At 39.2% G+C, this 27,569-nt stretch overlaps 1 protein-coding gene across 1 annotated transcript in view; it reads left to right on the forward strand.

Annotated features, from left to right (window-relative positions):
- The window catches only part of LOC136874425 (uncharacterized), a 95,619-nt gene that overhangs the window by 15,988 nt on the left and 52,062 nt on the right, over positions 1-27,569 (forward strand). The window contains exons 3-5 of the mRNA XM_067148059.2: positions 12,027-12,162; positions 14,368-14,507; positions 15,834-15,965. Of these exons, the coding sequence (XP_067004160.2) occupies positions 12,027-12,162; positions 14,368-14,507; positions 15,834-15,965 (408 nt within the window). The remainder of the gene's footprint in view (positions 1-12,026; positions 12,163-14,367; positions 14,508-15,833; positions 15,966-27,569) is intronic.

A 27,569-nucleotide genomic window follows, 5' to 3' on the forward strand; every position in this document is an offset into this window, starting at 1 on the left:
AAAGCTACCTAGTGAAAAAAAATAGACATTTGGATATTGCATGAACTGACTGAGTGTGATGAATATAGTGGACATCTGCAATAACCTATCTATTCATTACTAAAGCTGCAACTTGATTATATAGTTATTGGTGATGGAAGGTGGATCCTGCAAAAAATCACAAGCAAAGTGGGTAGTTGGCAAAACTCCCAAATCCTAAACCAAAGTTGATTTCACTGAAGTTTTTGTTGTCAGTGTGTTGCACAGCACTAGGTGTTGACCATTACAAGTCTTTCCTCTACTGCTCTCAAATACTGTGCATGAGCCAGTAGTTGAGGAAAGAGTAGCTGTTTAGGGATAATAGGAACGGACCTCATAAGGCAATCATAGCTACACAAAAAATTGAGTGATCTGAAGAATGCAGTACTCTCACATTGGCATAACACCAACAGACTACCACATGTTTATGCATTCAAGTCACTTCCTGAAAAATAGAGAAGGACACAGAGATTTTGCAGAAAGTGTCTTTCAGGACTGCAGTGCCTTGAAGGAGCCAGATTCTTTGAGGAATTGAGTTTCTAGTCTTGTGAAACATTGACAGAGATTGTACTGCCTGACAGAGAAACTGAAGCACCAAGAAGAAATGATCAGATGTCAATGTAACTTCGTACACGTACACGTCATTGGCAGGTATGTGAATGATTAGAGTTGCAATTCTCTGTGACAGGTAGAATGGCCATCAGAGTTCATTAGTGTTGTCCGTGTTTAGTGTTGTTACCATGCCTGGTAGGGTATATAAGGGGCACAATCAGCACTTGACAGAGTCGGAAATGAGCCTCAATGTGTCTTAATTTGGACAGCTGGTTGAATCATGTAATGTCCAGATTTGTGGGGCGTTCGGATGTGACAGCCAACGGCTGTAGCCATGTTGAAACACCGGATCCCATGAGATCTCTGAAGTTAAGCAACATTGGGCATGGTCAGGAGTTGGATAGGTTGCCATGCGCTATTGGTCGGGGTAATGTAATGGAGAAGTGGAAAGGAACTGGCCACCCTACCATACGTAAACTCCGGCTCAGGCACACCTCTACAGAGGCTCGGACCTGCCTTTGGGCAGAATACACCCTTACTTACCGGATGTAACAGTGGCCCAATGTTGGACTGTATGGGAACGTGAGGGCAGGCATACTTGTCATCAAGTTTCCAGTCGATTACAGTTGACCACCACAAGGGAGGACCGCTGTATCAAGGCCGCACTAGATAGACAGGCCACAAGGCTCGGACTGTGACGTCATGCTAGTGGCTGGCGTTCAGCATGGCAGTGTAGGGCCCGCTCTCACTTTCACCATGATATTGTTCATTTATTCAACCTTAACGATAAAATTGATCACTACTTCAATTGTGGCTTCACTTAGGCTTGTATACTACACGAGTTTTATGCGGGGAGAAAACTGGAAGGGCAGTACATGTACATTTCTTTACGTAAAATTATGATGACATCTGTCACTTGTAACTCAACACGGTATCTTTAAAAGATTAGAACGCATAATACGTATACAAAAAGTTTTAATGTTACTAGGAAAATGCATGATGGCAATTCACAACAAAAGTCTGAAACCTTTCTTAGAAATTAAGCTGCAACTTAAAACTTACCTAGGAATACCTAAGGTTTCAGTTTGTACATTTTTATTTTCCTGAGGATTTCTTCTTCTCAGCGATGAGTTTATCTACGGTAACTTTTCTATTGTTATTCAATAATATATTACAAAAGATGTATATACATCTGTCAACGAAATGTTTAAAACTATTTATTTAATCACAGCATGTTTAAACATTTTCGTTTTCCAGAACATTGTTGACAAGCGAAGTCAGAATTTTTCTCTGAGAATCCTCATGTAAAAACATTAGTATACAGGTTTACGTTTTGTAGCTCTAAAAGAGTCTGGTACACCTTTTGGTAACAGGGCAGGAGCAAGCCAAGGCCGCACTAGATAGACTCAGACATTTTTTTGTCTGACTCAGAGTTGTCAAAGTCAGGATAAGTTTTCAGCTTGATTAAGCCAGTTATTTATTAAGATTTTAAATAAATGACCAGTATCAAACAATTTTGTGTGTGTGTGTGTTTCGTCAAATGGATTTTGAAAAGTGGTTTGTAAATTGCTTTTGCACAGCTTTTCAAACATTTTCCTGTTATTATTAGAAATTATGCATGCTACCTTATAAGCTATAGGACTATCTGTTAATACTTTAAAGACTTGCAAAGTTAGTTCTTCTAAGAAATGTCACATTAGGTTCTTACATGGAAACAAATCAACAACGTCTTTATTTTTTTAAAGACTGGATGACAACATAAAAGTTTGTGCAGTTATAGCTAATGTAGTGTTATTTTCTCCGCTTTTACTACTAAAAGCAACTCCCTCTACCTTTCCTCCTAGCGGGCGATCTGGCCGTGCGGTTAAGGGCGTGCGGCTGTGAACGTGCATCGGGAGATAGTGGGTTCGAATCCCACTGTCGGCAGCCCTGAAGAAGGTTTTCCGTAGTTTCCCCATTTTCACACCAGGCAAATGCTGGGGCTGTACCTTAATTAAGGCCACGGCCGCTTCCCTTCAGCTGTTATGCCTCTCCTATCCCATCGTCGCCATAAGACCTATCTGTGTCGGTGCAACGTAAAGCCACTGGCAAAAACAAAAATAAAACCTTTCCTCCTTTATAGTTCAGCTCATGTTTTATGTAGACTCCATTCAACAAGTTACAAAATATTTCATGCTCCTTTAACAATTTTAGTTTCTTTTTTCAAGTAATTCCAATGTGAATCATCAATACCCGAATTTCCCGTGCCTAGTTTTGCAGTAAAAGACTGTGAATAACCAAGTGGGGCATTGTAAGAAACGTTGACTGTCTTATCTTCGTTTACGCCCCAGGAAATGCGAAAAATATTGAAGTGAACCATGTTATTAGAATACAGGAGTAAGATACTTTCTTTGCAAAGGCTATATTTAACTGTTCCTTAAAAAAAAAAAAAATATCAGTAATGATACACTCATTAACTTCACTTTCAATTTCATCGATTATTTTGTGTACAGATTCTATTTTGTCGTGGACAGTCACTTTTGAGTTACGAGCAGGTCTAAACAGGAAGTTATACATACTTTTCTAATTTGACCATTTTAATATCTTGCCCCCATCACCTAATGCACGTATATCAGGGTTATAACTCATGAAAATATCATGTTTAATGGATTTAAAATCAAGAGCCTCGTTTAATGTTAAGGAAGTACCAATTTTCGGAATATTTTCCTCAGTCACATACATTTTGAAAATACAGACTTTGGCTGTTAAAGTTGACGGAAACTTTGTCCAAATCTAATTTGCGTTTAATACTGAAATTACCCTGAACGTCGTCGAAGTCCTTGATCCTGTCATATTCTTCCTCAGCTTTCTTTCTTTCCTTCCTCTTCCCGTTTTTCAATTTCTTCTTGTCTTTGAATAGGATTTTTGCTCGTTGTTGGAAGATTTTTTATACAGATAGGCAGGCACATTTTAAAACTTAGGAATAGCATCGTTTGAGAGTTTTAAATGGTTAGGTTTTACAGTTAAAAGAGACTCATCAGGTCTTTTAACGGAATCGTCCCTAATTACGAAACTTCGTCGAAGTGTTTTATGCACACAACTGAGCTTGCTGAAGGGATGAATTCGGTTTGATGGATAGCTATGATCCACTTTTGTTTCCGAAACACGCCAGTAGGAAATTTAAACACTGAAATATTAGGCTGTTTTGAACTGTATTTTATTCTACAACCAGGTATACAACACGACGTGGCCATAATTCACAATGTTCACACACGTTTAAATCATTCAACACCATCAATAGCCTCACTGCTGCGAAGTTCAGATCAGCTTATAAGTCACTGGCGAGAAGTGAAGCGGCTGGCGACTAGTGTGACGTAGCGCCCGAAGTGGAGGGGGAGCCTTATGGCCTGTATATCTAGTTGGCCTTGGCTGTATTGTGCACCCCTTCATATCCGCACTTACCATCTGAGAACAACTAACGAACTCCCTGCAACATTCTGTATCATGTAATTAATTGTTGTTGTTTGAGTCATCAGTCCATAGACTGGTTTGATGCAGCTCTCCATGCCACCCTATCCTGTGCTAACCTTTTCATTTCTACTAACTACTGCATCCTACATCTGCTCTAATCTGCTTTTCATATTCATACCTTGGTCTACCCCTACCATTCATACCACCTACACTTCCTTCAAAAACCAACTGAACAAGTCCTGGGTGTCTTAAGATGTGTTCGATCATTCTATCCCTTCTTCTCGTCAAATTTAGCCAAATTGATCTCCTCTCGCCAATTTGATTCAGTATCTCTTAATTTGAAATTTGATCTATCCATCTCACCTTCAGCATTTTTCTGTAACACCACATTTCAAAAGCTTTATTCTCTTTCTTTCTGAGATAGTTATCGTCCATGTTTCACTTCCATACAATGCCATGCTCCACACGAAAGTCTTCAAAAACATCTTTCTAATTCCTATATCAATGTTTGAAGTGAGCAGATTTCTTTTCTTAAGAAAGCTCTTCCTTGCTTGTGCTAGTCTGCATTTGATGTCCTCCTTACTTCTGCCATTGTTAGTTATTTTACTACCCAAGTAACAATATTCATCTACTTCCTTTAAGGCTTCATTTCCTAATCTAATATTTCCTACATCACCTGCCTTCGTTCGACTGCACTCCATTACTTTTGTTTTGGACTTATTTATTTTCATCTTGTACTCCTTACCCAAGACTTCATCCATACCATTCCGCAACTTCTCGAGATCTTCCGCAGTCTCAGATAAAATAACAATATCATCGGCAAATCTCAAGGTTTTGATTTCCTCTCCTTGGACTGTGATTCCCTTTCCAAATTTTTCTTTGATTTACTTTACTGCCTGTTCTATGTAAACACTGAAAAGGAGAGGGGACAAACTGCAGCCTTGCCTCACTCCTTTCTGGATTACTGCTTCTTTTTCAAAGCCCTCGATTCTTATCACTGCAGGCTGATTTTTATACAGATTGTAGATAATTCTTCGTTCTCGGTATCTGATCCCTATCATCTTCAGAATCATAAATAGCTTGGTCCAATCAACATTATCGAATGCCTTTTCTAGATCTACGAATGCCATGTACGTGGGCTTGTCCTTCTTGATTCTATCCTCTAAGATCAGACGTAAAGTCAGGATTGCTTCACATGTTCCTACATTTCTTCTGAAGCCAAATTGATCTTCTCCCAACTCAACTTCAACTTGTTTTTCCATTCTTCTGTAAACAATATGTATTAAAATTTTGCAGGCATGAGATACTAAACTAATGGTGCAATAGTTTTCACACCTGTCAGCACCGGCTTTCTTGGGAATAAGTATAACAACTTTCTGCCGAAAATTGGATGGGATTTCTCCTGTCTCATATATCTTACACACTAAATGGAATAACCTTGCCATGCTGGTTTCTCCTAAGGCGGTCAGTAATTCAGAGGAAATGTCATCAATTCCAGGTGCCTTGGTCCTATTTGGGTCTCTCACTGCTCTGTCAAATTCTGACCTCAAAATTGGGTCTCCCATTTCATCAGCATCAACAGCCTCTTCTTGTTCCAGAACCAAATTATCTACATCTTCACCTTGATACAACTGTTGGATATGTTCCTGCCATCTTTCTGCTTTGTCTTCTTTCCCTAGAAGTGGCTTTCCATCTGAGCTCTTAATATTCATACACCTAGATTTCCTTTCTCCAAAGATTTCCTTGATTTTCCTGTATGCAGCATCTACCTTTCCTAGGACCATACAACCTTCGACATCCGTGCACTTCTCTTTCAGCCAGTCTTCCTTAGCTACCTTGCACTTTCTATCCACTTCATTCTTTAAATGCCTGTATTCTTTTCTGCCTTCTTCATTTCTAGCATTCTTGTATTTTCGTCGTTCATCAATCAGGTCTAGTATCTCCTGAGTTATCCACTGATTCTTAGTTGATCTTTTCTTCCTTCCTAAAATTTCTTCAGCAACCCTACTGACTTCATGACTCTCCACTCTTCCTCTATTGTGTTTCCTTCAGCCTTTTCGTTTAGTCCTTTTGCAACATGTTCTTTGAAACAATCCCTCACACTCTTTTCTTTCAACTTGTCTAGACCCTATCTTTTTGTATTCTTTCCTTTCTTCAATTTCTTCAGCTTCAGATGGCATTTCATGACCAACAAGTTGTGTTCAGAGTCCACGTCTGCTCCTGGGAAAGTTTTACAATCCAACACGTGGTTTCTGAATCTCTGCCTTAAACATAATGAAGTCTATTTGATACCTTCCAGTGTCTCCAGGTCTCGTCCACGTATAAAGCCATCGTTTGTGGTGTTTGAACCAAGTATTGGCAAGGACTAAATTATGATCAGTGCAGAATTCAACCAGCCAACTTCCTCTTTCGTTCCTTTGTCCCAATCCGAATTCTCGTACTGTATTACCTTCTCTTCCTTGGCCTACCACTCCATTCCAGTCTCCCATCACAATTAGATTCTCGTCACCTTTTACATATTATATTAAAGCTTCTATCTCTTCATATGTTCTTTCGATTTCCTCACCATCTGCTGAGCTAGTAGGCATATAGACCTGCACTATTATGGTGGGCATTGGTTTGGTGTCTATCTTGACGACAATAATTCTTTCACTATGCTGGTCATAGTAGCTTACCTGCTGTCCTATTCTCTTATTCATTATTAAACCAACTCCTGCATTTTCTCTGTTTGATTGTGTGTTGATAATTCAGAAGTCGTCTGACCAGAAATCCTGTTCTTCCTGGCAACGTACTTCACTTATACTAACTACATCTAACTTTAGTCTATCCATCTCCCTTTTCAGATTCTCCAATCTACCACAACGATTCAAACTTCTAACATTCCACGCTCAACATTCCACGCTCCTACTCGCAGAATGTTAGTATCCATCTTTCTGATTATCGCCCCCTCTCGTGTAGTCCCCACCCGGAGATCCAAATGGGGGACAAGTTTACCTCCCATCCCGTACCATTCGTTGGAGACTAGCAGCAGCCAGACTAGTGAATTACCATCCCATGCGTAGGCTGCCGTTAACATCACAACACAAACAGCTGTGTTTGGAGTGGTGCCATGATTGGGAAGTATCGACTGCTGATGAATGGCGTCACATTGTGTTCAGCGATGAATCGCGGTTCTGCACTATCCTGAATGACCATAATCTACATGTATTGCAGCAACCTGGGGAGAGGTCTCATTCTTCCAATGTTTTGGAGAGGCACAGCGGTGTTACTCGTGGCATCGTGGTGTGGGGAGCCATTGGGTATGACTTCAGGTCACAGCTGGTAGTGATTGAGGGAACTCTTGACGCCACATTGGTACATCATGAACATCCTGCGTCCTCATGTGTTACCTCTCATGCGACAATATCGTGGTGCCAATTCTCAATAGGTCAATGCTTGTCCACACACGGCAAATGTCTCTATAAACTCTCTGCATGATGTTAAGATACACCCGTGGCCAGAGAGATCCCCAGAACTGTCCCCAATAGAACATGTGCGGGGCCAGCTCCAAAGTCAACTCGTCCCAGTGCCAGTATCCAGGATATCAAGGACCAGTTACAACAGTTGTGGGCCAGTTTGCCTCAGGAGAGAATACAACTGCTTTATGGCAGCCTTCCCAACAGAATCAGTCCATGCATCCAGACCAGAAGGGGTGGAACATCATACTGATAAATGGGCTCATACTGCCAAATTCTTTGTAAAATCTGACTCGATTTTGCACTCACTGAAATAACATCACATACCCCCTCAACACTTGAAGTTTCATTTTGTTTGTTTCTCCCCTTCTGGCTGCTTCAATTTTTTGGTCAGGCAGTGTATATTGAATGAAATAGCTATACCTCCTCTACTCAATAATTCAGTAATAATAATAATAATAATAATAATAATAATAATAATAATAATAATAATAATAATAATAATAATAATAATAATAATAATAATAATAATAATAATAATAATAATAATAATAATAATAATACCGGGGGTACACCTTCTCCGTCCCGTTGAACTGTGCACCTTCTAGAAGGCCATCTGTGCTATGAACCTTGAACTAATGTAAGACAAGATACTTGGACCTTTAACCATTAGATGTCTCTACCATCGGCCTTTGTGCCCCCTCTGGCGGGATTAAAGATAATTAATTCTAAAGGGAATTTCATTTTTTTGTAGGTGGCAAAACTCAAGCTTTTGTAGATTGTATTTTTTTAATATATCAATGTTGTCAACACTCCTACGGCTTCCTTCTTCATTAAGTTATTAACCAATCAGGAATATTTGGAATATTTGCTCTAGCCAATTAAAATTGGAGGTGTGTACAGGCATCCAGGCTATCTATAAAGAGTTCTGGAACTTTCCCCTCTGAGATGCTATAAAACCTGGGTGCTTTAGGGCCATATTGTCATCTTCATCGCTCCGGTCTAGTGTGTGTGCGGCATAATTAGGAGACAGGCTGAAGGCCGGCATTCGGAAGGCCCAACAGCTCAAGGTAATGGCAGACATCTCTTAACATATGATAGATCCAGGCAGATAACTTTGGGGAAAGGTTTCAAGCTCCTTTTGTTAATGTAAAGTTCTAAAGTCATAGTTTAACTGTAAGATTTCAGGAAGTCTGAGGACTCCATTCAAATCCCTGCTGGGAAACATGTAAATTAAAGGAACAAAGAATGTTTATCCTCTGTTGATTCCCACTCAACTTGGTATGGGGTGACTAAAACGTTCTAGACTCTTAAATTCTTCACTCTACTTTAGGGTTTCAAAGCATTTTTCTAAAAGGAGTGCAAGAGTTTTGCCTCCTAGCCTTTTGTCCATAGCCTTTCATGTTAAACCTTTTATTTTTAATTTAAGGACATTTAGAATGGGCACTCATTGCCCCTGTTTATTTGGTAATTGTTCATAGACGAGTGTGTAACAGACTGTTGAGCAGAAGTGATTGTAACCAAAGTATTTGAAGTTTATAAGGCATAATTTTGGTAGAAGCTGGACTTTTTGGAGCTCAGTCTCCTAGAATATAAATGAGTGGAGCAAGCATGCTCTTGTAAAAGTGTCCCTGTGTAGAGCTATATTGCTCATCCCTTGTAAATTATTGTGTCAGTAATTTTCTCTATTTTACCTGATTTTGGACTTACAGTCTGCTGTTGTTAACAGAGCTGATGAGCTCTTTTGTTATCCTATTAAACTATTATTTATTCCAAATCACATTTTAAAATGAGAAAGAAAAGTAAAGAAAGAAATAAAATTTTAAAGATTTAGTGCTTTAACTAATGCTCTGGTCATTTCCTTGTTGACCCATTCACCCCAGCACCTTCTTAGACCTCTGCATTCCAGGAAATCACCAGAATAATATTATTGCTTTTATTGTAGCCTCCATAGCTCAGACAGCAGAGCGTCGGCCTCTCACCGCTGAGTTCCGTGGTTCAAATCCCAGTCACTCCATGTGAGATTTGTGGTGGACAAAGCAGAGGCAGGACAGGGTTTTCTCCGGGTACTCCAGTTTTCTCTGTCATCTTTCATTCCAGCAACACTCTCCAATATTGTTTCATTTCATCTGCCAGTCATTAATCATTGCCCTCGAGGAGTGTGACAGGCTTCGGCAGCCAGCACAATTCCTATTCTCGCCACAAGATGAGGGCTTCATTCATTCATTCCATCCCTGACCTGGTCACTGACTGGAAAACAGGTTGTAGGTTTTCATTTTCATTATATTATTATTGTTGTACCGGGGGTATACCAACTCCGTTCATTTAAAGTGAGCGCCTTTTAGAAGGCCAGCTGGAATGTGTACTTCAAACTGTGTAGTGGAAGAAGTTTGAACGTTTATCTTCAGATGTCTCTACTGTCAACTTATGTGCCCCCCTGGTAGGAGGATCGACAATTAATTTTCAAGAGAATTTTGGTATTCATAAGTTTTCTAAACTGAATTGTTTGTAGATTGTTTTTGGTGTTCTAAGGTTACTAGCACTTCTGTCTCTTTCCTCCTTCTTAAAACTGTAGCCAATCAAAATTTTGGGATATTTATTAAATTAACCAATAGAAATTGTGGGCGTGTACAGGGCTTCAGCCCAGAGACTTCTGAAACCTTCCTCTCCGCTATAAAAGCTGGGACCTTTTGCGACATGTTGTCTTTCTATCGCTCCAATCAAGCGGTTTAGAGTGTGTTCATAGAGGAAGCAGGGGGGCAAGTGTTGCCCATCACTGGAAGGCCCACCAGCTCAAGGTAATGGCAGACATCTCTTAATCATGTAATAGTTACAGAAAGCTAACTTGAGGGGAAGGTTTCAAAATTCTGTCTTAATGTAAAACTCAATCTTTCCATGTAAACTTTCAAACAAGTCTAAAGACTTTATTCTAACTTAGGAAATAAAGAGTGTGAACCCTCTTTTCATTCCCATTAACTTGGTATTGGGGTGACTATGATTTTGTAAACCTTAAAATGTATCTCTTCCGTTGGTAATTTTAAATTTTCTTTCCATCTAGTCACCTCTGAATATAGGCTTAGCCTCTGTAACTTCGGGCCATAAGCCCTCCTAGGGTTTTAAGAATTTTCAAGTGAACTTCAAAGGAGTGCAAGTGTTCGCCTCCTAACATTTTGATTTACAGCCAATAATTTTAACCTTTTCTTTTTCACTAAAGCCATGTAGAATGGGCACTTACTCCCTCTGTTAAACTATTATTTAATTTTCTATTTGATTGAAACTTAGACAGTCGAGCAAGTAAGACAGTGAAGACTGCTTATATTGAATCTAATGTAAAATAGAGAATTGAGCCTTGGAGAGGTTGGAATGTTGTAAATTTTGGAGCCCAGTCTCCTAACTTGTAATCAATTGGAGCATTAGTGCTCTTTGTAATAGTGTAACATTTGAGCTGCCATACTCATCTCTTAAAAATCATTGTCTATTGTACCTGATTATTCTTAGGTTTCAAATAATTATTGTTCTAGAGGTGACTAGCTCGCCTTTTGTCTATCCAAACTGTTATTTGGTGTTGTTCAATTAGATCTGAATTGGAAAAAAACAAGGAAAGAAATAAAATTTCTAATTTTAGAGTTTTAAATTAAGATTTGATCCTTTTTCCTGTCCACCCATTCACGTCCGCAACTTCTTACACCTCTGTGGTCTATGGAAAGTCCATAACAATTTTTTTTTTTTTTTTGATTCGTTATGCCCAACTAAGGAGAATGTGTGAACTTATTTAGCATAGCGTTTCTTCTTGTCTTCCCAAAAGCTCTTCATCCTTCTTCTTTTTATTATTATTATTTTGATTTGACATCATCTAGGCTGCCTGTGTATCAGTTTTTATGTTCTGTTTAACTCAAACAGATGGCAGAGTAAACTGGATCTCTTTGCCTGAGTTTTAATTAATTTTGTCAAGTAAACACAAGGTGTTTGTCCCATTTAAATATCTGTCTGCTTCTGCTGGGTTTGAACCCATAATTTTAAGATCTGGAGACTGAAAATTGACCACTGATCCACAGATGGAGCTTAACTCAATAATAGCATGTGGTAAAAAGTGGCATATATTTCATTGGAATCAGGAGAGTGGTCTTATTTTCTGACCTGTTGAAGAGAGGGAACAACATGTGCATAGTTATGTATTCTTAAGTGTTCTTCATTTTCAATTGTTGAGTTAATGGAAGTTATTTTATTGTGATATCATTGTACAGAAATTCTTTTCAAGTCAATATACTCATCATGAAAATTCATTTTTTTAAATGTTCTTAAAATCTATGAAAGTGTGCTATAGTGAATGGTATGGCTGAACAAGGCATTTATACACTTTACAGTAGGAGGAATCTTGACAAAAAAAAGTAAAGGTACATAGGAATAGACAAGTCAGATCGAGAAAATGTAATTGTTTACAAATTTGATTCCACTCATGGGCTATCAAATAGATATTTCATTTAAAATGTTTTGTAACGTATTGAAGTCTTTATGAGAATCATAGTATCATGTGCCCCATATTTGTTGCAGTTGAGAAAAGCTGCAGGAATATAACACAACAGATGGTGTCTTATTTTGTTAATCCAAGCTATCCAAATCAGGACACAGTGGGCTCATTTTGTGACTACCGCATCGATATCACAAATACAAACGTATGTCAGATCAGGTAAGTTTCTGTCTCCGAGAAGTAACAGTATAACCCCTAATCTCATAATATACTTCTTGACCCAAAAGCTGAATGGACTCTTGTTTGGATGAACAGGCACCAAGTTTTATATACTGTACCTCCTCCCCTGCTATGGTCTTTTATAAGTGTTTCTTATCAACAATTAAGTTACCAATAAGAAACCATAATTTAATATCAACAAGAATTGCTCTTTAGGCAGGTAATTTCATCTGGTATTCAAGACGACAGCATATATGAAAGCTATTGGAAGGCATTTTGAACATTTCATGTAAGAAAGAGTTTCACGTGGTATGCTGGTACATTCTGTTTCTGTGTGTTTCCTATTATTAATGTACTATTTACAGTTGTAGCAAATGAGTTCTAACATGGAAATGAAGCGTTGTGTTCTTGGCCTATCTTGTTGTTATATTTTTAAAATTTTGTTTTACAATTTTGCTTTACGTTGCACCGACACAAATAGACCTTGTGGGGACAATGCGATAGGAGAGGGCTACGAGTGGGAAGGAAGCGGCCGTGGCCTTAATTAAGGTTGGATGTCTCCGCCACTTGAATACCTTTTCAGCTGTATGTCAATATGTTGCTCTTGGATGCCTGCGTCCTCCCCTTGATTCTTCGATTGAAGGAGCTCTCTTAAAGGGATGATCTTCATTGGCATAGTGTGAAAATGGGAAACCATGGAAAATCATCTTCAGGGCTGCCGACAGTAGGGTTCGAACCCACTATCTCCCTAATGAAGGCTGATAGCTACTTGACCCAAACTGCACATCCACTTGCTTGGATTGTTGTTAAAACCTGCATTTCTAACTTTATTTTAATTTTATTTAGGTTAGTTTTAATATATTATCTTCTTTCCTGGCTGTATGTGTGCCCAATATGGATACCTCAAAGCACCATTCAGGGTCAGCTCTTCTGATCCTCAGAGAGTAATCCCTACAGTTGGATGTCTCCGCCACTTGAATACCTTTTCAGCTGTATGTCAATATGTTGCTCTTGGATGTCTGCGTCCTCCCCTTGGTTCTTCGATTGAAGGAGCTCTCTTAAAGGGATGATCTTCATCTGGACGTTGTACGTGTCTGTACCAGCGCAACTGCTGCTCCTCCAATTTCTCACTGAAAGGGACTGTATTAAATGATCCTCGTATATGCTTATTGTGCACTCGGTCCAAGAGGGTGACACCTGCTGACCATCACAGCATCCGCATTTTCGTTACATGCATTTGCTGATCATGCTTCTTTTGCCTTGTCTAACACTCAGAGCAATAAGTGAGGGCAGGCCTAACAACAGTCTTGTATATCTTGTCTTTCAGCTTTGTAGACATCCGCCTGTCACATAAGATGCCTGTCTGAAAGTGCCATTTGGTCCATCTAACGTTGATGCGATGCTTTTTTTGTTCGTTTTGCAAGTTGCTTTACGTTGCACCGACACAGATGGGTCTTATGCGATGATGGGACAGGAAAGGGATATGAGTGGGAAGGAAGTGGCCGTCGCCTTAATTAAGGTACAGCCCCAGCATTTGCCTGGTGTGAAAATGGAAAACCACGGAAAACCATCTTCAGGGCTGCCAACAGTGGGGTTCGAACCAACTATCTCTCGAATACTGGTTACTGGCTGCACTTAAGCGACTGCAGCTATCCAGCTTGGTGGTGCAATGTTTAACGTCATCAATCTTCATATCTGTGGTAATAACTGAGCCCAGTTACTTGAATTTATTTGTTACTGCCAATGGTTCACCCGCTAAGAAAATTGTATTGAATAGACCTTGAACTTCTGCCTTGGCGAAGTTACAGAACATATACTCTGTCTTCTTATGGCTTATTCTGGGTCCATTTGTCTCCAAAGCTTTAGTAAGTTTTAAGTTTTAATAATTACCTGTAGGAAAGTATTCTGTGTCCCCATTTTTTTTAGCATTTCATACCACCCTTCCCCCCCGATCCCCTGAGAGTTCCACCCCACAGATTGAAAACCACTCACTTTCATTTGAGTCACTTATACATCTGACTATAGAAGAAATTTAGCACCAGATACACAAATTGACACTTTCCATATAAAGTGAGTTCAAAAAGTAGAGCCATGATTAGTGGATGTGCAGACTGTACTTTTAAATTATAAGCAAATGTATTTTTACTTTAAAAATTGTAATTCAGCCAAATCCCAAGGAAATGATAGAGGCCTTCTGGATTTCAGATTGGATTTGGAGCAGTTTTCTCTGGTAGGACCACACCGCACAATGGGCATTTGTAGAAATGACCGTTTCATGGCAATGACCTCTCTACCAAATGGCATTGGATTATCTGACCTATGTGGTGAAAATAGTGGTCAACACAGTGAGTATCTTCAGTAATAATTTTCATTCTTTTTCCATGTCGGATACATCAACAGCCCATGTAAAATATATTTTGCAGCTGAATCACCTGCATATTTGCTAGACCATGGAACAGAGTATCCTCAATGGTCTGTCAATACACAAGTAATCATTCACTCATGGGTAGGGTGAAAGTTCCTTATGGTGATCATTGTAAGTACCTAGGTGTTAATATAAGGAAAGAACTTCACTGGGGTAATCATATAAATGGGATTGTAAATAAAGGGTATAGATCTCTGCATATGATTATGAAGGTATTTAGGGGTTGTAGTAAGGATGTAAAGGAGAGGGTATGAAAGTTTCTGGCAAGACCCCGACTAGAGTATGGTTCCAGTGTATGAGGTCCTCACCAGGATTACCTGATTCGAGAACTGGATAAAATGTTAAATACAAGCAGCCCAATTTGTTCTGGGTGATTCTGACAAAAGAGTAGTGTCACAAAAAAGTTGCAAAGTTTGGGCTGGGAAGACTCGGGAGAAAGAAGACAAACTATGTACTTGACTAAAAGGTATGTTTTGCAAGAAATCAGCTTCATTTCCCGTATCAAATCTTATTTACATTAAATCAATAAAAGTAAACTTCCATCTGTTTGATACTATGTATCTACTTTAAGCAAATTAATTATTTGTACAACATGTTTCATTCCTTAGGAATATTTTCAGCTACATAACATTGCTGAGGTGAAATTACAGAGAATTTTCTTCTTCTAAAAAAGTCTTAAAATAGTACCTTTGTTTGCTATTTGCTTTATGTTGCACCGACACAGATAGGTCTTATGGCGACGATGGGAGAGGAAAGGTTTAGGAATGGGAAGGAAGTGGGTTTCGAACCCACTATCTCCCGGATGCAAGCTCACAGCTGCGTGTCCCTAACCACACGGCCAACTTACTCAGTGGTAGTACCTTTGTTATGCTTAAAAAAACTAATTTAAAAAAAAGATTAATTAAAATATGTGGTGAGGGCTGAGTGAGGCGGTAAAATGAGAAGGGAAGATGAATCTTATGTTCTAATCTAATTTAAAACAATTTCCTATTCACTTAAATAGATGTTAAATATTTGTTAGTGTACAGCATTTTTGTTCATGTGTGATATGTATGTTTTTCCTAGTTATTCAGTTTTAATAAGCAGCTGAAGAGAACAGTTTTTTAATTAAGACGGATCATCGACATGAAACAGACCTTAAATGCGGTCCTGAGTATAGGCATTTCAGAAATATTTATAAAATCAATCCTTGCTATATATTCTAAAGGAGTTTTGCACAAGATTCTACCGTGTCATTTCTTTCCAGTCTATGTGCCAGTGGATGCAGCTGTGGGCAGTGCTTCTGTATCCCTCATGGTTATGACCTCAGGTACCAAACCATATCATTGGCGAATCCGTACCACACAGATTGACTGTAAGGAACAGCCAGAACTTGTAGGTGAGTTTGATTTTTAAAACATATATAATATTGCAGTTTTTCTACATCATTGTAAGTATAGGTACATGTCAAAATAGTCTGTTAATATGTACTAATGTTAAACCAGTTATATGAGTGCAAGTTTTCATTCCTATAAAATAAAATATGATGGTGGGTTGTGATTAAAGAGAGGAGGATGACGTGGTATGCACACATAATGCATCAAGAAGGTAAGATAATCAGGCAGGTGGTGATGGAAGAAAACATCCGAAGCAAAAGACCAAAGGGAAGACCATGACTGAAATGGATAGATGGGGTCAGAGAGGATATGAGCAGAATGGGACTAACCAAAGAAGAATACATGGATCAAAAATGGAGTAGGCTAATTGGCAAGGCCAAAAACTGACTAGGGTTTGTGTGGCCAACCTAGTAAGTAAGTAAGTGGGTTAATTTCCTGTGTACATCAAGTAGATAACATTTTTTTACATGTACTGCATAACAATGTTAATAGTATCGAGCTCTGTTTATATACATACTAGCTGATGTATCCGTGCTTCGCTATGGAATTCTACGCTAAGTATTCAGAATTCTAGGTTAAGTAGTGTACATGTTGTAAGATTGTATTAAACTGCATAGCTATTAACATTACCCCAGAAACATGGCAGGGAGACACAATACGTCTTTTCTCATGTGAAAACTGGGTTAGAGAATTTTCAGTGTAATGGCAGGCCCTCTTGCCTTCTCTGTCACAATCAAGTTGGAGTGTTTTCATTATGATGACAGGCCCACTTGCCTACTGCCAGTCAGAATCGAGTTGGGCATTTTTCATTATAACAGAAGACACTCACTCCCCACCTTCCTTTTTACATCCTCAGAAATGCTGTCATTGTGGTTTTCCCAACTGAAGTCAATATAGATCATTACAAAGGTCGCGATTAACAGCAATGCTATCGTATGAAATACTCAATCCAATGAAAAATCACACATTTTCTGACTTTTAACGAACAGTACTACACTGCTGATCTAACAGACCAAATTCCCAGATCTGGAATTACCAGGCCACGAACAGCCGTGAACACTCATCTGCTATTATTCCGTTAAGTGTGCACGCTGCTCATTCAAATCAGTGCCTCAGAGTAGGGATCGGATAGCTGGAATACTATGAAGAAAGAGTGTGTTATGTACCAGTCATTATCAGCAAATTTATGAACCAGAAGAATGGCATGCTAAAGAAGAGAGTTACAGTATCTAACTCCCCAGCTACTTTCTGCCAGTATTCAGGCACGCTGTTATACTCGGTACACAGAAGAAATCCCATCTATCTGAGATGAGTGGCAGCAGAAGACACAAAGCACATTACAACAAACAATGGTCAATATAATGTTATTTTTGATCAATTTTATGAGCTTTCTGTATTGTAGGCCTTCACATTTAGTTTTCTTCAGACTCTGTGATATTAGGGCATCTTTCAAAGTGTCGCACCCCTTCCACTTTTCTCTCTGATTAGTGTTATATAGAGGATGGTTGCCTAGCTGTACTTCTTCTTAAAACAACCACTACCACCAGTCTTATCATAGTCGGTACGGTAAAACAGAATAAGGCATAAATGATTGGAAATTGTATTCTTTATGACTTATGTTATGTAGTACTTGTCGATAGGATCAATAAGATAGGTATTTAAAAATTAAATTATCGGCGCCTTCCCCTAAACTACCATTTCAACCAAGGTGGATAAAATTATTTATAGCGTAGACTGGAGTTCCTTATTTCCTGACTTTGCATACCGATTTTCATTAAATTCTGTTTACCGGCGCCCATTTTTTTTGTGGCTCGGCGTTGATATGGACTTAGCAACAAAAATCCAAATTCATGAATATCTCTGTTATCATAACCAGTATGGTAAAAATATAGAAGACATAAAGATCGGAAATATAATACTATATAACTACAGTTATGTATTTATCGATAGGCCTCCAAGAAGGGCAGATGGGTGGGTATAGTGTAGGGCACTCTCTTGTCCTTGGAATAGGAAACTGCTCCTAATGGAGGATGAACCAGCATGATCAATGGTATAGGATGCAGAAGGCAAGAGGGAAAACACTCCATTAAAGATCCACAGGATATCCCTTGTTTTGCACCAATGATGGTGGGCTTCGGAACTAAATGTAATTCCGGAGGTAAAACAGTCCCCAGTTCAGAGTTCGTGAACCATAGGCAACAGCTGAGTGCCCTAGTAAGTGGTCCTGAGAGTTGGGATACCAGTTGCTATTGAATGGGAATCTCGGACATATTGTGAGTCATGCCCTCCTTGTGCTCAAGCATCTAGGACTATACAGTCCACTGTGATCCGTAACCCGTTAGAGGAGAGATCCTCACTTGGACTATGTGTAAGTAGGGTAGCATTCTGCTTCATGAATTTACTGAGCAAAAACATTTTAAGCAAGCCTCGGACCTATGGGAGTAACGGAGTCCCACTCTCATTTGACAGCCAAGGGACTCCTTGAAAACAACTTGGCGAATGAAATGGAATTCGATGGGGAGCTATCAATATTAATGGGGCTTATGGAAGAAAGAAAGTAGAACTGGCTGAGTCAGCAAAAAGAATGCATCTGGATGTACTAGGAGTAAGTGATATTTGGGTAAGGGAAGATAACGAGGAAGAGATAGGAGATTATAAATTGTACTTGATGGGTGTTAAAAAGGGAAGAGCAGAGTATGGGATAGGACTGTTTATCAGGAATACTATTGCATGCAACATAGTTTCTGTTAGACACGTAAATGAGTGAATGATGTGGGTAGATTTGGCAGTTGGAGGAATTAGGGCGAGAATTGTCTCAATGTATTCACCATGTGAGGGTGCAGATGGGGAAGAAGTTGACAAGTTTCATGAAGCATTGTGTGACATTGTAGTCAGGGTCAACAGCAAGGATAGGATAGTACTAATGGGCTATTTCAATGCGGAAATAGAACTGAAGGATACGAAAGTGTGATTGGTAAATGTGGGGAAGATAGGAAGCTAATGGGAATGGGAAGCATTTGCTGGACTTCTGGGCTAGTATGGGTTTAGCAATAACAAATACATTCTTCAAGCATAAGGCTATTCACCACTACACATGAGAGGCTAGGGGTACCAAATCTATAACAGACTATATCTTAACCGGCTTCGAATTCAGGAAGTCTGTTAGGAATGTACAGGTTTTTTGAGGAGTTTTTGATGATACAGACCACTATCTGATCTGTAATGAACTAAGTATCTCTAGGCCTAGGATAGAGAAAGTGAAATCTGTCTGCAAACGAATAAGGGTAGAAAATCTCCAGGACGAGTAAATTAGACAGAAGTACATGGATATGATTAGTAAGAAGTTTCGAACAGTGGACTGTAAGCAGGTTCAGTATATAGAAAGAGAACGAGTGGCATACAGAGATGCTGTAGTAGAAACAGCAAGGGAATGCCTAGGAACGACTGTGTGTAAAGATGGGGAAAAGTGAACATCTTGGTGGAATGATGAAGTGAGAGCACCTTGTAAATGTAAAACAAAGGCTTATCAGAAATGGCTCAAACAAGGGCTGATGCAGACAGGGAATTGTACGTAGACGAAACAAACACAGCGAAACAAATAATTGTTGAATCCAAAAAGAAGTCATAGGAAGATTTTGGTAATAACCTGGAAAGGCTAGGTCAAGTAGCAGGGAATCCTTTCTGGACAGTAATACAGAATCTTAGGAAGGGAGAGAAAAAAGAAATGAAGTGTTTTGGGTAATTCAGGTGAACTCATAATTGATCCCAGGGAAGCACTGAACAGGTGGAGGGAAGATTTTGAAAATCTTCTCAATGTAAAAGGAAGTCTTCCTGGCGGTGTCATGAACAACCAAGCTCATGGGGAGGAGGAAAATGATGTTGGTGAAATTACGCTTGAGGAAGTGGAAAGAATGGTAAATAAACTTCATTGACATAAAGCAGCAGGAATAGATGAAATTAGACCTGAAATGGTGAAGTATAGTGGGAGGGCTCTATGAAATGGCTTCATACAGGCCAGGTAGAATGGGCACTTATTGCTTCTGTTAAAGATAACTACTCTTATTTTATTTAAATGTAACTTAGACTGTTGAGTGGATAAGGCAGTAACTACTGTTTGTTTTTGTAAAAATTAGATTGTCCCTTAGAGAGGCTTGAATGTGGTAAATTTTGGAGGGTAGTCTCCTGATTAATTGTGTGGAGCAAAGATGCTCTTTCTAATGTAAATTTTGGATTTGATTTGAATAACTATTTGTATAAAGGCTGAAGAGCTCCCCTTCTGATTATCCAACTCTTATTTGTTTAACAAAGTTTAAAATCCAAAAAGAAACAAAAAAACAAGGAAAGAAATAAAATTTCAAATTTTAGGGTTTTAATTTATTTGATCTTTTCTCTGTCCACCCATTCATGCCCGCACCTTCTTACACTTCTGCGTTCCACAGAGTCCATGTAATAATAATAATAATAATAATAATAATAATAATAATAATAATAATAATAATAATAATAATAATAATAATAATAATAATAATAATAATAATAATAATAATAATAATTGTTCCGAGGTGTCTGTAGAACAGCAGAGGTGAAAGAAGGTGCTGGGTGGAACAGGTCTCAACTACGAAATTAAAGTTAATTTAAAATTTAACAAAGGTTATATTTTCTTTTCAAGATCAAGAAATAACAAGTATAACAGGTACTCAGTAGCGTATCAACAAATTAAGGATGTACAATTGCAACTGGTTAATGGATTTGGGCTTCGAGCCCCCAGACACGCAATCCTTGAGCAATGAACCCAACTTTACCTATGTACAAAGTTCAACAAAGGGGCAGAAAACCCCAATCATGCCAAGGAGCACTAGCTCCCAATAACCCAGTAAAGCCTGCTCGAGGCACACAGAAAACACATTTTTAAGAAAGAGCAAACCGCTCTCAAAGATCAAGCCAATTCAAAGGCCACACCAAACTCCACCTTTAAGCTGCCCTCCGGGCACACAACAACAGGGGTAATGATACCCAACCTACTGAGGCCTATTCAGAAAAAAAAAAAAAAAAAAAAAAAAAAAAAAAAAAAAAAAAAAAGGATAATTATATGGCCCAAAATTCCAACTTGACTGGAGGCATAACTTGCACTCCTAATACACTTTTACCTATTTGGCACTAGGCCGTATACACAAGGGCTAATCCCATACTAAAGAGGTGACTTGTATAAGAAGACTTTATTACATTAAGAAAGGAAGAAACGGTTGTGAAAACAAAGTCACCTCAAAACAATAGGAGTGGGAGCTCGAGAGGGTTTAGCACTCTCTATCCCAATTTATAGTTAAAGAGATGAAGTTTTACCAATAGTATATTACATTTTAAGGATAGGTTACATGAGAAAAGTTTTGAACCTGCCCCGAGGGTTAAACTGCTGAGCTAGCAAGAAATAAAGTTATTAAACGGCCATTACCTTGTGGATGAACTGCTGCCCGAAGAAAGAGGTGCTTCCCGCCCCCTGCTACATAATCACACTAGGAGAGATGTTACAGAAGTGACCAGGAGACCAGAAAATCAGCAGTTTATATACCCTCGTGGAAAATTCAAGACGTTTCATGAATGATTACAACCTGCCCACAAAATTGTATCGGATAATGGCAAAAACTAATACACCAGACGAAGAAGAAACACCTTATTGGTGGAAAATTAATTACAGAAATTCCTTATTGGTCAGATTCAAAACTGGCAGAAAGAGAAGGGTTATACTGCCAACCCAAACAATGACTGAAAGAAATTTAACAAAGAACAAACTTATGAATAGCAAATTTCTTCAAAAAAAAAGTTCCTTCACTTCGCACTAGGGTGCACAATAGTAGTTCTTAAGTAGTGCCATCTAGAAGAGAATGTTCACACTTCTTACTACAGAGAAAACAAAAACAAATTGAAACCGACATAGTTCAGAACACTTCAAAATTTACAGTAAAGACATCTTCTGAGAAACCTTAGAATTAATGTGGTTGTTAAAGTTCAGGCTTTCTCCAGTAGAGGAGTTTCAGTGGCGCAATGTTTGAATTAGCGGCGTGGAGGTGTACCGCCCAATACAATAATAATAATTGTTCCGAGGACTGTAAAGAAAACAGAGATGAAAGATGATGCGGGCATGAATGGGTGGATATAAGACGGTCAGAAGATAAATTTAAAACTTTAAAATTAGAGCTATATTTCTTTCTCTTCTTTTTTTTTTTTCTTTTCAAAAGTTAGACTTTACAAATTCAGGTACCAAAATTTAGCTCACAAGCTAGGTAACAACTTTTAAAATCAGAACAATCACCCAATAATAAATTAGCAAGCTTGAGCTTGCAGCTCCATAATTACCAATTTTACATAAGTACAACTTCTCCCACCAACAAACAGTCAAGGAGATGGGTCTCCCAATTTCTTTTACATCGACGGGAAGAGCATTATTACTCTATCAATTTACACTAGGAAATCATTTTCAAAAATTTCCAGGCCCATCAAAGGCACAACCTACATTTTACAAAATCAAACAGTATTCACTGTTTTAAATGCTCAACAGTCTGATATCTTTAACATGAAAAGAATGAAATAGAGTTTAACAGTGGTAGCGAGTACCCATTCTACAAGACCTTTGGTAAAAACAAAAGGTTAAAGTTGCTGGCCCAGAAATCAAAATGGTGAGGAGGCGGACACTTGCACTCCTTAAAATTTACATTTCTGGGCGAGTTGGCTGTGCGGTTAGAAGTGTGCAGCTGTGAGCTTGCATCCAGGAGATAGTGGGTTCGAATCCCACTATCGGCAGCCCTGAAGATGGTTTTCCATGGTTTCTCATTTTCACACCAGGGGCTGTACCTTAATAAAGACCATGGCCGCTTCCTTCCAACTCCTAGCCCTTTCCTATCCCATTGTCGCCATAAGACCTATCAGTGTCAGTGCAATGTAAAGCCACAAGCAAAAAAAAAAAAAATTGACATTAGGTGCATAAAATCGTATTTTGGCTTGTGGCCTGATGTTACAGAGGCTAAGCCTATACTACAGAGGTGATTAGATGGAGAAAAATATTTAAGTTGCAGAAATTACAAGACAGAAAATGTTACAAAGGCATACTCACCTCAAAATCAAGTTGAGAAGGAATACGAGAGGGTACCTCACTCTCTATTCCCTGATTTCGGATAAGTTCTTTTGACTAGTTTGAAATTACATGTAGAGTTTGAAATTTACATTTTAGAAAATAAATGTTACATCACTATAGATTTGAAACCTTCCCCTCGAGCTAGCTTTGAGTGACTACCAGATTTTAATCAGGTTCTGCCATTACCTTGAGCTGGTGGACCTCTTGAAGATGGACGAGGTGCCCCCGCCTCCTTTATAAACACACTCTAGACCGGAGCGATCACTAAGACAACCTGGTCTGAAAATGTGCCAGCTTTTATAGCCGAGGGGAAGTTCCGGAAAACTCTGGGCTATGGCCCTGACACACCCCCAATTCTCAGTGGATAATCAAATAAATACCAAACTTTTCTCATCTCTATATATATATATAAAATAAGAGCTTCGTCTGTACATTGCTCAGAATTCGAAAATAATGGTACTTCTGTATAGGTCATGTCCATAGCAACAAGGAAATGAACTTTTTACTTTTCCTTCATTTCTGCCTATTTGTCTGTATGTATGTATGTACATGCATCATAAGAAAATGGCTGAAGAGAATTGAATGAAAATTGGTATGTGAAGTCGAGGGATGAGCCACTACAATCTAGCCTATAAATCATTTTACTCATGCTGAGTGAAATAGTAGTTTAGCAGAAGGCCTACAATTTAATTCTCAAATATTTATATTATTAGCGGTCCTATCGATAAATACTACATAACAAAAGATATATATAATTAAATTTCCAATCATTTATGTCATACTTTGTTACCGTATCAGCTTTGATAACACAGATATTCACGAATTCGTATTTTTGTTGCCAAGTCCACATCAATGCCAAGCCACAAGAAAATGGGTTAACAGAATTTAATGAAAATTGGTATATACAGTCGGGGAATAAGAAACTACAGTCTAAGCTATTAACATTTTTATTCACCCTGGATGAAATTAGGGGAAGGCGCTTAAAATTCAATTTTTAAATACCCATGTTATTGATCCTGTTGAACAGTACTACATGACAAAAGTTATAGAGAATACAATTTCCGACCATGTATGTTTTATTCGGTTTTACCGTACCAACTATAAGAGTGGTATTTCAGAGTCGGAAGAAAACGAAATGTGAAGGCCTACAATACTGAAAGCGCATAACATTGATCAACAATAACATAACATTTGTCTCCTATTCTGCCGCTTAACTCAGATAGATGGGATTACTTCTGTGTACCGAGTATAACAGCCTGACTGAATATTGGCGGGAAATAGCTAGGGAGTTAGATAACTTTCTTCTTTAGCATGACATTCCTCAGGTTTATACATTTTCTGATACTGTTGATACATAATACACTGGTTCATCATAGTATTCCAGCTATCCAATCCCTACTCTGATGCGCTGTTTTGAATGAGCAGTGTGCACACTTCAGGCAGAGGCTCTCTTAGTAGTAGTAGTAGTAGTAGTAGTAGTAGTAGTAGTAGTATATACTGGTCTAGAATTACAATTTAGGCCTATTCCAAATTATAGCACCACAATTCTCTAAATAACTCAAAATTCAACCCTGAAAAGAGTTGTTTCTTAAGAAAAGCTTCTTTGTCTTCACTTTTATTAAATTCTACATTCATTTTATTCCAAATTAGCAGTGAAGTGGGGCTTTCTCCTCTGGCCTGGAGGGAAAATTTGTCTCCAAGTCTAGATTTTTTCAAGGCCTGTGTAGGGAACTGAGATTTTCCGACTCATCGGGTACTCCTAGGAAACAGATTTTTAAAAGGGCATAGCTTTTGCCCTGGGAGTCTCCACTATTCGGCACCTCCACACGGTGTGTGTTTACGGATCACAGCTCTCTGCAGCTTGGTCATTTCAGCTCTGGAAATTTGGACTGTCAGATCGGCAGCGTAGTACTTATAATACCAATATAAATGGTCCGTTATTGGACATTATAAATTTTCCAGCTAGCTCATTCTTGGTTGCCAGCGTTTCGCCCTCATGTGCTAAGGTGGGCTCATCAGTTGGTACCTAGCACACTTACCAATACGCTGGCTAGTGCATACCGTGGAGGCCACTACGTAGGCTAACTGGAGCCACCGGCAGTGCCAATGCACTAAGAGACTTTGTCTCATCACTAAAAATTGATGCCTGCTTGGCCATCAGATGATATAGATGTTGATTCCCATAGGGAATCTGAAATATTTGTCCTGAATGAGCAAATTTATAATACCAATATAAATGGTCCGTTATTGGACATTATAAATTTTCCAGCTAGCTCATTCTTGGTTGCCAGCGTTTCGCCCTCATGTGCTAGGGAGGGCTCATCAGTTGGTACCTAGCACACTTACCAATACGCTGGCTAGTGCATACCGTGGAGGCCACTACGTAGGCTAACTGGAGCCACCGGCAGTGCCAATGCACTAAGAGACTTTGTCTCATCACTAAAAATTGATGCCTGCTTGGCCATCAGATGATATAGATGTTGATTCCCATAGGGAATCTGAAATATTTGTCCTGAATGAGCAAATTTATAATACCAATATAAATGGTCCGTTATTGGACATTATAAATTTTCCAGCTAGCTCATTCTTGGTTGCCAGCGTTTCGCCCTCATGTGCTAGGGTGGGCTCATCAGTTGGTACCTAGCACACTTACCAATACGCTGGCTAGTGCATACCGTGGAGGCCACTACGTAGGCTAACTGGAGCCACCGGCAGTGCCAATGCACTAAGAGACTTTGTCTCATCACTAAAAATTGATGCCTGCTTGGCCATCAGATGATATAGATGTTGATTCCCATAGGGAATCTGAAATATTTGTCCTGAATGAGCAAATTTATAATACCAATATAAATGGTCCGTTATTGGACATTATAAATTTTCCAGCTAGCTCATTCTTGGTTGCCAGCGTTTCGCCCTCATGTGCTAGGGTGGGCTCATCAGTTGGTACCTAGCACACTTACCAATACGCTGGCTAGTGCATACCGTGGAGGCCACTACGTAGGCTAACTGGAGCCACCGGCAGTGCCAATGCACTAAGAGACTTTGTCTCATCACTAAAAATTGATGCCTGCTTGGCCATCAGATGATATAGATGTTGATTCCCATAGGGAATCTGAAATATTTGTCCTGAATGAGCAAATTTATAATACCAATATAAATGGTCCGTTATTGGACATTATAAATTTTCCAGCTAGCTCATTCTTGGTTGCCAGCGTTTCGCCCTCATGTGCTAGGTTGGGCTCATCAGTTGGTACCTAGCACACTTACCAATACGCTGGCTAGTGCATACCGTGGAGGCCACAACGTAGGCTAACTGGAGCCACCGGCAGTGCCAATGCACTAAGAGACTTTGTCTCATCACTAAAAATTGATGCCTGCTTGGCCATCAGATGATATAGATGTTGATTCCCATAGGGAATCTGAAATATTTGTCCTGAATGAGCAAATTTATAATACCAATATAAATGGTCCGTTATTGGACATTATAAATTTTCCAGCTAGCTCATTCTTGGTTGCCAGCGTTTCGCCCTCATGTGCTAGGGTGGGCTCATCAGTTGGTACCTAGCACACTTACCAATACGCTGGCTAGTGCATACCGTGGAGGCCACTACGTAGGCTAACTGGAGCCACCGGCAGTGCCAATGCACTAAGAGACTTTGTCTCATCACTAAAAATTGATGCCTGCTTGGCCATCAGATGATATAGATGTTGATTCCCATAGGGAATCTGAAATATTTGTCCTGAATGAGCAAATTTATAATACCAATATAAATGGTCCGTGATTGGACATTATAAATTTTCCAGCTAGCTCATTCTTGGTTGCCAGCGTTTCGCCCTCATGTGCTAGGGTGGGCTCATCAGTTGGTACCTAGCACACTTACCAATACGCTGGCTAGTGCATACCGTGGAGGCCACTACGTAGGCTAACTGGAGCCACCGGCAGTGCCAATGCACTAAGAGACTTTGTCTCATCACTAAAAATTGATGCCTGCTTGGCCATCAGATGATATAGATGTTGATTCCCATAGGGAATCTGAAATATTTGTCCTGAATGAGCAAATTTATAATACCAATATAAATGGTCCGTTATTGGACATTATAAATTTTCCAGCTAGCTCATTCTTGGTTGCCAGCATTTCGCCCTCATGTGCTAGGGTGGGCTCATCAGTTGGTACCTAGCACACTTACCAATACGCTGGCTAGTGCATACCGTGGAGGCCACTACGTAGGCTAACTGGAGCCACCGGCAGTGCCAATGCACTAAGAGACTTTGTCTCATCACTAAAAATTGATGCCTGCTTGGCCATCAGATGATATAGATGTTGATTCCCATAGGGAATCTGAAATATTTGTCCGGAATGAGCAAATTTATAATACCAATATAAATGGTCCGTTATTGGACATTATAAATTTTCCAGCTAGCTCATTCTTGGTTGCCAGCGTTTCGCCCTCATGTGCTAGGGTGGGCTCATCAGTTGGT

Source organism: Anabrus simplex, chromosome 5 (genome assembly GCF_040414725.1).
Source record: "Anabrus simplex isolate iqAnaSimp1 chromosome 5, ASM4041472v1, whole genome shotgun sequence".
NCBI classification, from domain to species: domain Eukaryota; kingdom Metazoa; phylum Arthropoda; class Insecta; order Orthoptera; family Tettigoniidae; genus Anabrus; species Anabrus simplex.